This window comes from Microcaecilia unicolor, unplaced genomic scaffold, assembly GCF_901765095.1.
Source record: "Microcaecilia unicolor unplaced genomic scaffold, aMicUni1.1, whole genome shotgun sequence".
In the NCBI taxonomy this organism is placed as follows: Eukaryota; Metazoa; Chordata; class Amphibia; order Gymnophiona; family Siphonopidae; genus Microcaecilia; species Microcaecilia unicolor.
Genome location: NW_021963169.1, coordinates 92,691 through 108,037, shown reverse-complemented (window position 1 = coordinate 108,037; position 15,347 = coordinate 92,691). Strand labels below are relative to the sequence as shown.

At 40.0% G+C, this 15,347-nt stretch overlaps 1 protein-coding gene across 1 annotated transcript in view; it reads right to left on the bottom strand.

The window, feature by feature from the left end:
- LOC115459036 (transient receptor potential cation channel subfamily M member 7-like) overlaps nt 1-15,347 on the bottom strand; it is a 128,052-nt gene that overhangs the window by 20,165 nt on the left and 92,540 nt on the right. The window contains exons 3-4 of the mRNA XM_030188901.1: nt 10,681-10,719; nt 716-914 (exon numbers count right to left, since the gene is read on the bottom strand). Coding sequence (XP_030044761.1) covers nt 716-914; nt 10,681-10,719 — 238 coding nt within the window. The remainder of the gene's footprint in view (nt 1-715; nt 915-10,680; nt 10,720-15,347) is intronic.

Sequence of the window (15,347 nt, the reverse complement as noted above, 5' to 3'; positions counted from 1 at the left end):
CTGCAGAAGATGGACAATTTTGTCAGGCGTTGTCACACTGTCTAAATAGCAAGACACACGAATAAGCCAGTTGTATGGTCCATCCAGTCTGCCCAACAAGATATACCATGTAAAATGAGTTTGTGATACTTTATACGGGAGGGAAGAAGTAAATTCACAGTGCACCACATACAAGGATCTGGAGACCTCCAGATATGACTCTGTAAACCCAAGCCACTCACAAAGCTCAACTGGGGACCAGCTGACCAACTGGACCAGGAGCAAAGCACTCAGAACCAGAGGCTGAAAAGTGTGTCCACTTTCTGGAGAAAGAAAATACTGTGGAGCTGGACTGGATGCCAAGAGAGAGATGTCTCAGCTCAGTTTTCAGTTCTCTAGCTCCATTTTCTGGTTGATGGACACAACCATCTCACAGGTTCTGAAATTATGGAAAAAACAAATCAAAACAAATGACAGTCTCAGAGGCACAGGGAGGTAACCTACTCTAGGTCTTGCAGAGATTCATTGGTAGAGAGCAGTTATGAATATGTGTTTAAGGAAATCTCCTGTATCACAGTTCAACCTGTATGCCACTCCTCCTCCCTTTCAGTGTGTTTCTGCAAAATTGGTTTAGCCAAAAAAAAAAAAAAAAAGCATAGCCTCTGTCAACATTACAACTAGAACATCCTTTGCTTCTGGGTAAAAGATGCAATTTACTAACACAATTTTTCCTTACCTTGGCTCTGTAAGAATGTGAGCCACCCTGAAAGTTAATGATGCCATATGCATCAGTTGGACTTTCCTCTGTATGCTTTTCCACAGACCATTCTTCTAGTTCTTGATTCAGATTTTCACCTAGTTTCACATCCGAGTATTTCATGGCAAGACTTGCAGTAAAGCAGGCATGTTGCCTGACCAACCGACCACAGCAGCACCTTGTAGAAAAATGTCATTAATTTAGTTACAGAATTTGACAGTCCCATAAATCTCACTAGCCCATCAGTAGACTAGCATACATATGCATATTTTATTTTGTTTTTTGTTTTAATTTTGCATCCAGTTTGAACCCTAACAGGAAAAGCATGATTAAAACAAAAAGAACATAAGCATTGCCATACTGAGACAGACTGAAGGTACATCAAGCACAGTGTCCTGTTTTCTTTTTATAAATAAAATGTATATGAGAAAGTATATAAATATCATATTTATTTGGAACCCCCCCCCCCCCCCCCCCCCACACACACACACAAAATTTATTTTTATTTATTGCATTTGTATCCCACATTTTCCCACCTCTTTGCAGGCTCAATGTGGCTTACATGAATAGTGGAAATATAATAGAAATTAGGCATTAAGTGTTACAGAAGAATCTTTGGCAACATGATAATGATAACACATGATAGTTGTATAACAAGCAGATACTATAAGACAGTTCTAACTATGTGTGGAGGAGTTATGTATATTCACATTGGTTGATCTTTGTGGTAAGCCTTGTTAAAGAGATGGGTCTTCAGTAGTTTGCGGAAGTTCGTTAGTTCGTAGATCATTTTTAAGTTGCGCGGCAGTGCGTTCCATAACTGTGTGCTTAAGTAGGTAAAGTTTGATGCGTGCATTAATTTGTATTTTAGACCTTTGCTGTTAGGGAAGTGTAGATCAAGGAATGTGCGGGATGATCTTTTGGCACTCCTGGGTGGTAAGTCTATCAGGTCTGACATGTAGGCTGGTGCATCTCCATGAATGATTTTGTGAACTAGGGAGCATATTTTGAACGTGATGTGTTCTTTAAGTGGGAGCCAGTGTAGTTTTTCTCGTAGGGGCTTAGCGCTTTCATATTTTGTTTTGCCGAATATGAGTCTAGCTGCCGTGTTCTGGGCTGTCTGAAGTTTCTTGATTATTTGCTCTTTACAGCCGGTGTAGAGTGCGTTGCAGTAATCCAGATGACTGAGCACCATTGATTGTACCAGGTTACGGAAAACATTCCTTGGGAAGAAAGGTCTTACTCTTTTTAATTTCCACATTGAGTGGAACATCTTCTTGGTTGTGTTTTTCGCATGGCTTTCGAGTGTTAGGTGTCGATCGATGGTAACTCCAAGAATTTTTAGGTTTTCTGAAATAGGAAGGTTCAGATTTGGTGTGTTGATGGCTGTGAATTTGTTCTTGTTATGTTGCGAGGTGAGTATTAGGCATTGGGTTTTTTCTGCATTAAGTTTCAGTTGAAAAGCATCCACCCACGAATGCATGATATGCAGACTTTGGTTGATGTCACTGGAAATTTCCTTTAGATCATGTTTAAATGGGATGTAGATCGTTATGTCGTCTGCGTATATGTATGGGTTAAGGTTTTGGTTCGATAATAGTTTGGCCAATGGTATCATCATTAAGTTGAATAGGGTCGGCGAGGGGGGGGGATCCCTGTGGGACTCCGCATTCAGGTATCCATGTGGCTGAAGTAGTCGAGTTAGATGTCACTTGGTATGATCGTGTGGTTAGGAATCCCTTGAACCAATTGAGGACATTACCTCCAATTCCGAAGTACTCAAGGATATGTAGCAGTATTCCATGATCAAACATGTCGAAAGCGCTTGACATGTCAAATTGTAGAAGAAGTATGTTCTTTCCAGTTGCAATCATTTGTTTGAATTTGGTCATAAGAGTAACTAGTACTATGGTTAGACCGAAATCCTGATTTGGAGTCGTGGAGTATTGAGAATTTATTTAGATAGCTTGTGAGTTGTTTGGTCACCAACCCTTCTGTTAGTTTGGTTATTAAGGGAATAGATGCTACTGGCCTGTAGTTGGTTAGTTCACTGGCACTTTTCTTTGCGTCTTTGGGTATGGGGGTGAGTAGAATATTTCCTTTCTCCTTCGGGAAGAGCCCATTTTGTAACATATAATTCAGGTGTTTCGTTATGTCTGTTATAAATTAGCTCTCAAAAACTAAAACCAGAAGCCCTATAGCCTGCCCCCACTCTGTCTTTGAATAACGTTACTCCTGGAGGTCTTTCGAAACCTATATGTTCGGCATGTTTAGACTTTTGCTTCAAATTCAGTTCATAAAATGAAAACAGATTGATTCTTCATCCAGGAGTATTTCAATCAGCACAGCTATTATGACTGTACACAAGTGGGCTCTATTTAACTTACTACAGGCTTTCTTATAGAAATTTTTAGAGCTGGAACTAATGTGGGTTTGCTATGAATATAACAATAAGAAACCAAAAAGTCCTGATTTTATTTAGCTTCTTTTTAATTTCTATAGTTCTTTCACATTGACCATTAAGAGCAATGTTTTATCAAATTTTCTGTGGCTGCAATCCCATTATCCAAGCAAGAAAAAGCAAGCGACCGCCAGAGGCCTACCTTTCTATCGATGCTGCATTGCAATCAACCCTGCCGCCATTCCTCACTTCCTATGGATCCCCTGTAGGCCTAATTATAGCACGGGATCATTGGGAGACAAAAGCTAAGGTTTTTTTTTCAGCTTGCCCGGGATGGGGTCATAATCCACAGTTTGGGAAGCACTGATGTAAAATATGTTGTACTGTTATGCAGGGCCAGCTCAAGGCATGAGCTAGGTGAGGTATTGTTTCAGGATGCCAAAGCCTGCCTCACCAACTCAGCCATCATAGCAGCAAAAGTGTGTTTTACTCTCACCGCTGTGCTCTCTGCTCTGCATGGCCAAAACCACCAACACAGGTTTGAACACAAGATTTGTTTTGGGGGGGGGGGGGGGGCTATGCCAGCAACAGCTGGTTCAGGGTGTCACATACCCTTCAGGCAGCCCTGTTACTGACTGAAATAGACGTCTTTAATGTATTTTTTATTTAATTATTTTTTTTTTTTTAGACAGGAAATGCAAAATATAGACATACATGAAGAGTTTCATAAGGCACTGTACATACCCTGAAGCTTACATCATTTGTTTTTGGTAAAACTGGTCAGTTCTTAAACCAAGGTAACAAGATTTCCTTCAGTTATAATCCAGGAGTACTTTAAATGATATATCAGGCTCATTTTCGAAAGAGAAGGATGCCCATCTTTCGACACAAATCGGAAGATGGACATCCTTCTCACAGGGTCGCCCAAATCGGTATAATCGAAAGCTGATTTTGGGCGTTCCCAACTGCTTTCCGTCGCGGGGACGACCAAAGTTCACGGGGGCGTAGCGAAGGTGGGACTTGGGTGTGCCCAACACATGGACGTCCTCGACCCATAATTGGAAAAAAAAAAAGGGTGTCCTTGACGAGCACTTGAACAACTACCTGGTCCTGTTTTTCTTACGACCAAGGCACAAAAAGGTGCCCGAACTGACCAGATGACCACATGAGAGAATCGGGGATGACCTCCCCTTACTCCCCCCAGTGGTCACAAACCCCCTCCCACTCTCAAAACAAAATCTTTAAAAATATTTGTGCCAGCCTCTATGCCATCAAATGTCATTCTCAGGTCCATCGCAGCAGTATGCAGGTCCCTGAAGTAGTTTTTGTGGGTGCAGTGCACTTCAAGCAGGTGGACCCAGGCCCATCCCCCCCCTTCCTGTTACACTTGTAATGTGAGCCCTCCAAAACCCACCACAAACCCACTTTAACCCACATCTAGGTGCCCCCCCCTTCACCTGTAAGGGCTATGGTAGTGGTGTAAAGTTGTTGGTAGTGGGTTTTGGGGGGATTTGGGGGGCTCAGCAGACAAGGTAAGGGAGCTATGTAACATAGTAGATGACGGCAGAAAAAGACCTGCACGGTCCATCCAGTCTGCCCAACAAGATAAACTCATATATGCTACTTTTTGTGTATACCTTACCTTGATTTGTATCTGCCATTTTCAGGGCACAGACCGCAGAAGTCTGCCCAGCACTACTCCGCATCCCAAGCACCAGCCCCGCCTCCCACCATCGGCTCTGCCACCCAATCTCGGCTAAGCTTCTGAGGATCCATTCCTTCTGAACAGGATTCCTTTATGTTTATCCCACGTATGTTTAAATTCCATTACCGTTTTCATCTCCACCACCTCTCGCGGGAGGGCTTTCCAAGTATCCACCACTCTCTCCATGAAAAAATACTTCCTGACATTTTTCTTGAGTCTGCCCCCCTTCAGTCTCATTTCATGTCCTCTAGTTCTATCGCCTTCCCATCTACGGAAAAGGTTCGTTTCAGGATTAATACCTTTCAAATATTTGAACGTCTGTATCATATCACCCCTGTTTCTCCTTTCCTCCAGGGTATACGTGTTCAGGTCAGCAAGTCTCTCCTCATACATCTTGTAATGCAAATCTCATACCATTCTTGCAGCTTTCAAAGAAATGAAGTAAATTCATGAGGCAAGACTTCCTGAACCTATGCTGATTCTGTCCCATTAAGCCATGTTTGTCTATGTGTTCTGTAATTTTATTCTTTATAATTGTTTCCACTATTTTGCTGAGTACCGACATCAGTCTTACCAGTCTACAATTTCCTGGATCACCCCTAGAACCCTTTAAAAAAATCGGCATCACATTGAGTACCCTTGAATGTATGCCATCTAGTCTAGGTGATTTTACTACTCTTTAATTTGTCAATTTGGCTCAGTACATCTTCCAGGTTCACCAAGATTTCTTTCAGTTCTTCCGCATCGTTACCCTTGAAATGCCTATTATAGCTATCTCATTATTTAGTACTATATATTCTAACTCTCCCACCTTATCTTTTAGGCTTCTATCATTTGTATACAGGCACTTCAAATTATGTTTTTTTTATTTTGATCTACAAGCTGCTTACAAGTTGAAGGGGATAAAGTGCATCCTTTATCCTGCTCTCTCAATAAGGGCACCTGGCTTACTTTCAGCATTGTTGAAACCTCTCTACTGGGAATCCTAAATATCCTGTTTAAATAGTATCCTTCAAGGATACTCCACACCAAACCATGCAATCCAGGTCAACTGTCTGCTTCCCCCCCCCCCCCCCCCCCAATTCTAGGTTAAAAGCTGCTCTATCTCCTTTTTAAAAGTTAGCGCCAATAGCTTGGTTCCATCCCGGTTAAGGTGGAGCCCATCCTTTCGGAACAGTCTCCCCCTTTCCCAGAATGTCACCCAGTTCCTAACAAATCTAAATCCCTCATCCCTGCACCATCATCTCAAACACACATTGAGACTTAGGAGCTCTGCCTGCCTTTTGGGTCCTGCGAGTGGAACTGGAAGCATCCCTGAAAATGCAACCCTTGAGGATCTAGACTTCAGCTTTCTACCTAAGAGCCTAAATTTGGCTTCCAGAACCTCCCTACCACATTCTCCTATGTCTTTGGTACCCACATGTACCAAGACACCCTGCTCCTCCCCAGCTCTATCTAAAATCCTATCTATGTGACACTTGAGGTCCGCCACCTTCGCACTAGGCAGGAAAGTCACCAGGCGATCCTCACGTCCACCAGCCACCCAGCTATCTGAATGCCTAATGATTGAATCACAAACTACGACATCTGTCCTAACCCTTCCTTGCTGCGCAGAAGTTCTTGGAGACATATCCTCATTGCGAGAGGATAGTACATCCCCTGGTGGGCAGGTCCTGGCTACAGGAGTACTTCCTACTTCACCAGGGTGATACTCTCCTTCTAGGAGACCTCCCTCCTCCAGGGCAGCACAGGGGTTGCCAGACTGGAGGTGAGACTTGTCTACAACATCCCTGTAGATCTCCTCTATGTACATCTCTGTCTCCCTCAGCTCCACCAAGTCTGCTACTCTAGCCTCAAGAGAACGGACTCGTTCTCTGAGAGCTAGGAGCTCTTTGCATCAGGCACACACATATAACCACTCACCAAATTGGAGATAATCATACATGTGACACTCAATGCAAAAGACTGGATAGCACCCCTCTCGCTGCTGGACTGCTGATTCCATCTTAGTATTTTTGAGTTTTTCAATAATTTAAAACTTGCTAAGGTATTAAGGATATTAGCCTAATACAAAAATGTCTTTAGTTTGTATGGTATATTGGGTGGTTTATTTAGTTTTTTTCTTCTTAGGAAGTAATGAAATGAGATTAAAACTCTGTAAGAGCACTCCTCGCTTGTTGTCCTAATTACAATAACCGACTATAAATGAAGAGTTGTGCTTGGGGTGGGCGGGATGAAGACTATACTAGTTCCTGCAGTGCCTGCTAGAGGCTGTTAATGCTGTGGTACAAAGTTCAAGTTTTAAAACTAGGGGGAAAAGAGTACAGAGATTAGTTGATAAAGTTTGCTTTTTTTATATTTTTATTCTGCCTATCACTAACCTCCTTTAAACCCCAACCTTTAAGTTCCCAAAGCTATCTGTTAATGCTGTCAATGCTGTGGTACAAAGTTCAAGTTTTAAAACTAGGGGGAAAAGAGTATGCAGATTAGTTAATAAAGTTTGCTTTTTTATATTTCTATTCTGCCTATCACTAACCTACAATTCCTCCTTTAAACCCCAACCTTTAAGCTGGGTCGGACTTTATTGATGTCCCATCATGAATGGCAGAAATGAAAGATGATTTTTAAGATAGTTACCTAAGGCTTTGCCAGCTCTGTTTATTCCTGCATAATAAGAAGCTTGTTCAAATGCTAGGATTATACCTGCTCTGGAGCTCAAAACACGGTTATATTGGAATTGCAATTTTTGTAATTCCAGAAGAGTATCTTTATTGTTAGAATGGCAATATGAGTGTTCAAGTTGTGTAATAATCCTTTCCATGTTGGAGAGTTCTTTCTTCTGCTCTATACTTTTGGGATGTGAACTTATCTCCCCCCGCACATATGTTTTGTAAGCATCCCAAACAGTACTGATAATCCACGTCTTCTGTTTCATTGAGGTTAAAATATTCTTCAAACCAGGATAATAAAGATGAACAAAAGTCCTCATCCTTGAGTAAACCAGCATTAAACCTCCAGACCATAAAAGGTATAGCAGGTGAGGAGATTCTTAAGTTAAGGGTCACACAAGCATGATCTGATACCACTATTGGTTCTATAGAAGATTTAGTCATCTCAAGGAGCAAAGATTGAGAAACAAATATGTAGTCCAGACGGGAGTAAGAATCATATGGTGATGAATAAAAAGTAAAGTCAATATCAGTTGGGCGAATTATATGCAAGGAATCTATCAAATTCCATGAATCCAGTAAATGAGATAAAGCCGAAGTGAATTTTAAAATTTTTGGTTTACCAGGGGATCTTCTGCCTAAAGCTAAATCCAGAAGTAGGTTCATATCTCCTGCCAATATGATGTATTCTGAGCCAGCTAATGTCAACTGTGTATTCAAGTCTTGAAAAAATAGTGTGTTATCCACATTGGGTACATACACATTTAGCAGAGATAAGGTGTAGTTATCATATTTAATCTTCACCAGAACCCAGCATCTTTCGGAGTCACATGTATGAGAGAGTATAGAGTAATTCAATTTCTTAACAAGGAGTATATTTCCAACTCGAAATTCAGCATTAAGAATTGAGGGAATCAGTTGTTCAATAAACTTAACAATGTCCGTACCTTCACGACTCTCAGGGATTCCCGAGATCCGAATGTTATTTCTGCGGTTCCAGTTACTTGCGTCTTCCAGAGCTTCAAGTTCCAGCGCCATTTTGTGAGTATCTTTGAAGACCATGTGGCCGTCCTCAAGGCTACTTATCTTCACCTCAGCTTCATCTAAACGACCTTCAAAGTGAGAAAAATGCTCTTTCATTTGAGAAATATCTTGCTGGATAGATTTCACTGTAGAGTTGTTTTCAGTAAGCAATGTCATAATGCGCTCTAGTTGCGCTGTGATATCTGCAGTGGCCTGTACTCCATTGTCGTTCGCCATATTTTTACTGGGTGAGGCTGGAACAGATTTCCACCATTTAGACATGGAATAGCCTGAGAACGCCAATTCTAGTTTTGTCTTTGCGGTGACATCTTAGAATAAACCAGATATCATTTCAACTGAAAGAATGCATCTGAATCATCAGAAAAGTGAAAATCTTAGTAGTGCTCGAGGAGCTCAACCTCTATGTGTCCATTCGCCGCTAGCACTTGAGCGCCCCTCCCCCCCACATTTTTTACATCATTATAATATACCCAGCTCAAGTCCACAAATTGGAGAATCCAATAGTACAAGGGAGAAATCTTGTCTTCAGAAAAAGAATCACCTCAGTCAGATCCTCCTTCATGAATGACCTCAAATCTGAACTAATTATTATCAGAGCAGAGAACACACTCTCAGCACTAACTTGGGTCAGTGGTAAAGCAGTAACCACCTGAGCAACAGCTCTAATATAAAGGAATGGCTTTCTGACCGGTTTTGATGATCACATTTTTCAACTTTTTAGTGCAAATGAGAAATTAAGTTGAAATGTATTCAATTTGTTCACTGTTTAGAGGAATCCTTTTTTATGCAAAGATGCTTTGCACACTCTTTCTGATCCAGATATTTATCAAAATCAAATTCATCCTCAGTTGATGTTAGTGCTGCAATGTCATCAGCCTCCTCAACTTCTTCCTCCTGACATTCCTACAACCCATTCATCCTAACTACACCTCACAAAGAGCACTTTTCCCCTTAGTCAGCTGTTCATCTTCCAGAAGAATCCAGTGTATTGGGTCTACATAAACAGCTGCCAAAAGAATCTTATTTTCTAATAATTGTGCCTCTCTTCATTTTCTTGAACCAAGAATGCCATCTGCAATTAACCCTCCTTTTTGGGACAGATGAAACATCAGGTTCTTCTACTCCTTCAAAGAACATACTGGCAGTTAAATCCTCAGCTTGTAATTTTTTAGTCACTGTAAACGTGTGTCAAAGCAACTCTTCCAATTGTGTCACCTGGGTCCACTGACTTTCACTTAGCATCACTTGAGGGTTGGTCATGTCCAAAATAAAGGGTTTCAGATCAAGCAAGCGCTGAATCATTAAGTAGGTACTGCCTCAGTGTGTGGCTTGATCGATAACTGTCCCTTTTCCAGCTCATCTCTTCAAAATGGAATCAACTTGAGGTTTTCTGGCAGCAATAATTACTTTCCTCACCTTGCCAATCAGAGCAGCAGCATATCCTTCTTGCAGATTGTGTCTTATTGCTAACTGCAATGTGTGCACAAAACAGCGCATGTGGTGAATTTGGGAGAGGTTTCAGGCAGCTAAAACAAGATCATCTAAAAGATCATCATTTTATTGTTCTATAGCAAATTTAGCTTGTTCCTCAGTTGCAGGAGCATACTCTTCAATTTCAAACATTCCAATATCTCTGGTCACTTTCATTGTCTGCATTCATTAGTTTAATTGTACTTAGCATGTTTGAAGCATTGTCAGTTACAATACATAGAACTTGTTTTTTTTTTAAGTTCATAATCTTTCAGAACCTTTTCCAGTAAGAAATGGAGAAAACTCGCTGGTTTGATGAGCATCTGTGTCTTGATATTAGGCTTTAACAGGACAAAAAAATAGGTACATATAAAATGATAAATTTATATTTTATAAAGTTTTTATTTTTAAGAAAGAGTCAGTCTTGGTACATTTTTACCGACTTCATCTCCAACTCTACCAAAAACTATTTTCTGGCTCAGGCTCCTCCACAGCCCTGCTGGTAGGGTCACGAAACCCATCAGTCTGGACTGGTCTAGCAGGATTTAAAGGAATTAATTTTTTTATATGTTTTATTGTACATCATCAGTGATAACTTCTCACAGACATACAATATGAGAAAGACACTATAAAAAAAAAAATTGAAATCACCTACCTGACTAGCTGCTGGCAAATCTGACATCCTGGAAGACATCTGTATAATACAAGATACAAGACACAATGAATGAGATATTTTTAACAAATATTCTAAAATGTACACATATATTTGAATAATTTCCTTTCCTTTAGTCAGCTGCACCATTCTGAACATAGGGGTGTTATCCCCTCCTACCAGCAGATGGAGGCAGAGAAAAATCTAGGCTTTTCCAGTGAACTCACTGGTATACCCTTCTGGTGCTATCCTCATCTTCGAGGATTACCTCATTGTTTCTCATTGTATTATCTTTTTTTTTTTTACTGAAAAGAAATGAACAGAGCACCCCAAGAGCCACAGGCTTTAGTCTTCCAAAGGCAGATTTCAGAATGGTGCAGCTGACTAAAGGAAAGGAAATTATCAGGTACATAAGTATTGCCATACTGGGACAGACCGAAGGTCCATCAAGCCCAGCATCCTGTTTCCAACAGTGGCCAATCAGTATTAACACCATTAACAAGCAATAATGAGCACTAATTGGCAATAATTAGAATTTATGCACATAACTTGCTAAGCGTATTCAGTAACAACTGCGCCTAAATTCTAAAGCACGCACTTCAAAAGAGGTGTGGCTATAGGCAGGGAAATGGGCATTTCATGAACATTCCCAAATTTACGCGTATTATAGAATATGTCCCAGTCCACGTAAATATGCGCAGGGATTTATGCCACGTATTTGTTGGTATAAATGGAGCTGTATAGCTTTAGTCGCTAGGATATCAACTAAGTGTATTCTATATACCGCGCCTAAATCTTATAGAATATGCTGAGGTAGAAATGAGTTCTGTGCGGATTTTTCAGGCATCATATATAGAATCTGGCCCATTGCGTTTAACCACATGCTAACTACCAAACACTTTCCACCTACTCTCTACCTATGCCATGCCCTCTGACACAGAAACACGCTTCATGCACAGTTTGCCGCACACAAACTATGAAAACACCACAAAGCACCTTAACACAGCTCTGCGATAGAGGTTGCCACACAGTAGAATGCCCTTTAAGTGCTAGCTGCAGTTTAGTAAAAAGGCTCCATGCCACAGCAGTCACTTTTAGGATATATTTATATTTACCATATACAGAACTTTGACAATTTATAACAGCAAAAAAAAGGTTTTTTCAACATTTTCTTTTAAAGGATTCCTTTCATTTCAAAATTGGACCAATACTATATATTGTATGTATACTTTATGCAGCCACATAGGAAGTTCATCTCAATGAGATCATGTTTTCATAAATCTATAATGAACTTTAGTTAAATTTAGAATCAAAACAAACACAAGTAGATTACAAAACAAATATAGTAAGAACACACTGTATTTAGACCTGAAATGTCTAATTATATTAATCCAGTCCTTTAAGCCTGCTACATTTATCTGGACATAAACTGCCTGATACAAACAGAAATCATAAATAATGAACGGTGAGATATAAAACTTTATCAAACTCACTTAGACTGGCAATCTGGAGTTTGCATGATCTCAGCTCAATATTCAGAAAGATACTAGCTGCAAGTTAGAAAGTCACCATACACACAAAATTTAACATCATACATTATAATGCCTTTGGAACACAAGTGTGCTGCCAAGTATTCCTACAATAGAAACCTGAGACACTCACCTATCAGCACCACAAAACACAGAGCTTCCATGCGCTTCTTACTGATATGACACTGACTTGGACCTCCCCCCCCCCCCCCCCCCTTACATTTTCTTGAAACCAATGCAGAACACACCAAACACTCGTGCACCACTTTCTGAATGCATTTCCAAGTAACCCTCTACTACTTCACCAGATCTGTAAATTGCCAGTACCAAATACTATTTCAAGTGTTATGTTCTTTTACACTTACTGATCACCTTACTTGGAAAGATTAACAAACCATCTTACAAAAATTAAATACAAAAAATACAATACAATAATCAGTGCCAGATTTTTATTTTTATTTTTTGTTACATTTGTACCCCGCGCTTTCCCACTCATTGCAGGCTCTATGCGGCAGGCAATTGAGGGTTAAGTGACTTGCCCAGAGTCACAAGGAGCTGCCTGTGCCGGGAATCGAACTCAGTTCCTCAGTTCCCCAGGACCAAAGTCCACCAACCCTAACCACTAAATAGAAACAAAACAAAAGAAAGGAAAATAAGATGATACCTTTGTTATTGGGCTAACAGTATATTTTTTGATAAGCTTTCAAAGGCACAGACCTCTTCTCCAGCCACTGTGTATGCCCTGAGGCCCAGATGCTCAGAAACAAATGACTTAAAATATTTGTGACTGGCTTTTGAATTATACTCATTTCATAAGGTCAGTGCAAACAAGTTAAACAACTAAAATGAATCTATTATTAAAATCCTATGTGTAATAAAAGATTTCTTTTTACTGTTGATACATTTGTTCTGTCCAGAAAAGTGGCTGACATATATATTTTACAATCTTTTAAAGATAAAAGAAAACAAACGGAGGAGAATCCAAGATGGCGATCGAGCAGGAAGCAGGAGTAGAATGCTCTGCTTGAGTTTCATTTTCTTACTCTCTTTTTGACTTTACGAGCATGCCAAAGAGAAAGGGCAAGCCGAAGGGACCGTCCCTCTCTAGGCTGGAGACCCCCTCTTTGGGGCAAACTTCCATTTCTGCTTTTTTGGTTCCTACGCTGACGGGCGTTTCTGCTGCCGGGGCGGGGAAGAGCCCCGGCTTGGAGAGCAAAACTTCGCTCAGCCCGCTAGGACCTATAGCTCCCCCACCGCCACAAGTAGACGGGGCCGGAGTACCGAGTGAAGGTATAGACCCGAAGGGATGGCAGACCCCGTCGAAAAAGATGGCAGAAGATCTGTCTTTGTTGGGGGATATCCAGATTTCGCCAGGATCGGCGTTAGGAGAAACGACAACGAGGGGGACCCGGAATGGTAGTCTCGAGGAGGAAGCCTCGTTGTGTGCGATGGCGATTCAGCCCCTGGTGAAACCCCAGGAAATATCCCTGGACTCTATTTGGACGGCTCTTGAAGCCCTACACAAGGTCTGTACTTCCTTTATTTCGGTTTCATTGAATAACTCTAGACAAGTAAAAGACCTGAAAGAAAAAGTTGAAGTGATTTCTGTTAAACAAGTTGCAATGGAAACGGATATAGTGAAAATTCAAGAACAGCAATCTCAAATGGCAGGAGATCGTTTGATTATCCATAGAAAACTTGAAAATCTAGAAAATTCCTCAAGAAATTTAAATCTACGCTTATTAAACTTTCCTCAAACACAGTATATGTCTGCTAGAGAGCTGTTTAATAAACTTTTGAAGGAGATTTTCAAATATCCAGAGGATTCTTTACCTCCACTGCAAAAAATATATTACCTTAAACTACAAGGGAAAAATTCTCAATCGTCTCCTACTGAGTTACAAACATCTTCTGAATCTCTGGATGTATCCGGATTATTGGAGCAATCTCAGGAAGAAATTAAAACTCGTGCTACTTTGATAATTTCCTTTGTCTTTATACAAGATAAAGAGGCTCTATTAAGATTGTATTTTAAGAATTTACAGCCTCAGTTTATGGGAGATAAGATTTTGATGTTCCCAGATATTTCTAAATGGACTCAGCAAAGGAGAAAGAAATTTCTGGAACTGAAGCAGAAATCAGTGGAAATAGAAGCCATTTTTCAATTAAGGTTTCCATGCAAATGTTTAATTTTTTTCAAGAATAACAGATATATATTTTATGAACCTGAACAACTGTCTAGATTTTTACTTATGCATGGGAAAAAAGAACTGACCAAATAAATGTTGGAATTATAGTCAAGATGTAAATTTAGAAACCGCCTGCTCTAACTTTAAATGTTAATTATTTCCACTTTAACCAACTTCCTTTGGTGATAATTGGATTCTCTTTAATTTGTGGACTGCTGAAAATCAATGTTTGTATAAATTCCTTTTGGAATTTAAAATCTGGAATAATTTACTTTAAAGTTGTTATTTAAAACATTGATGTATCATTCAAAGTGTGTTATCTTTGTTTAAATCAAAATTAATAAAGAAATTTAAAATAAAAAATAAAAGATAAAAGAAAACAAAGTTACAGTGGAAACAGTCCTGTACACACTTTCTTGATAATTCTACATGTGTGCTTACACTGATTTTGTCCTATCCAATTCACTTCACCCTCTGTAGTCTAAGGTACAAACTTAGACTTGAAGCCTTCTAGGGCATGAAAATATCTGCTGTACCTAAACAAAACGCAGCTTGAACTTAGATTTAAAAAGATTAGCAATCAAATCAAAAATTCAAATCCTTTGCTAAAAGTAGAAGTATAACATTTCATGGCTTATCCTGTATGGAACCAGGGATCCCCTTTCCCTCTTCATATTCTCTCTTTTCCCCCCATCATTATTGCTATCTTTTTTTTCTCCTCAATGATCTTTAAGCCTCTCGCAATATGTAACGCACTGTTTCTCAGCGGTATCAAGTGTTTGCTGAAGACAGCAGAAGAGAAAAACATTACTGATAAAACTGGTACTAATTTATGAGAATCAATGTGTCAGGCCTTTTGAAACTTGTACAGGGTTTCTTTGCCAAGAAATGCAAAGTGATGCACTTAGGGAGTAGAAATCCACAGGAGACGTATGTGTTAGGCGGGGAGAGT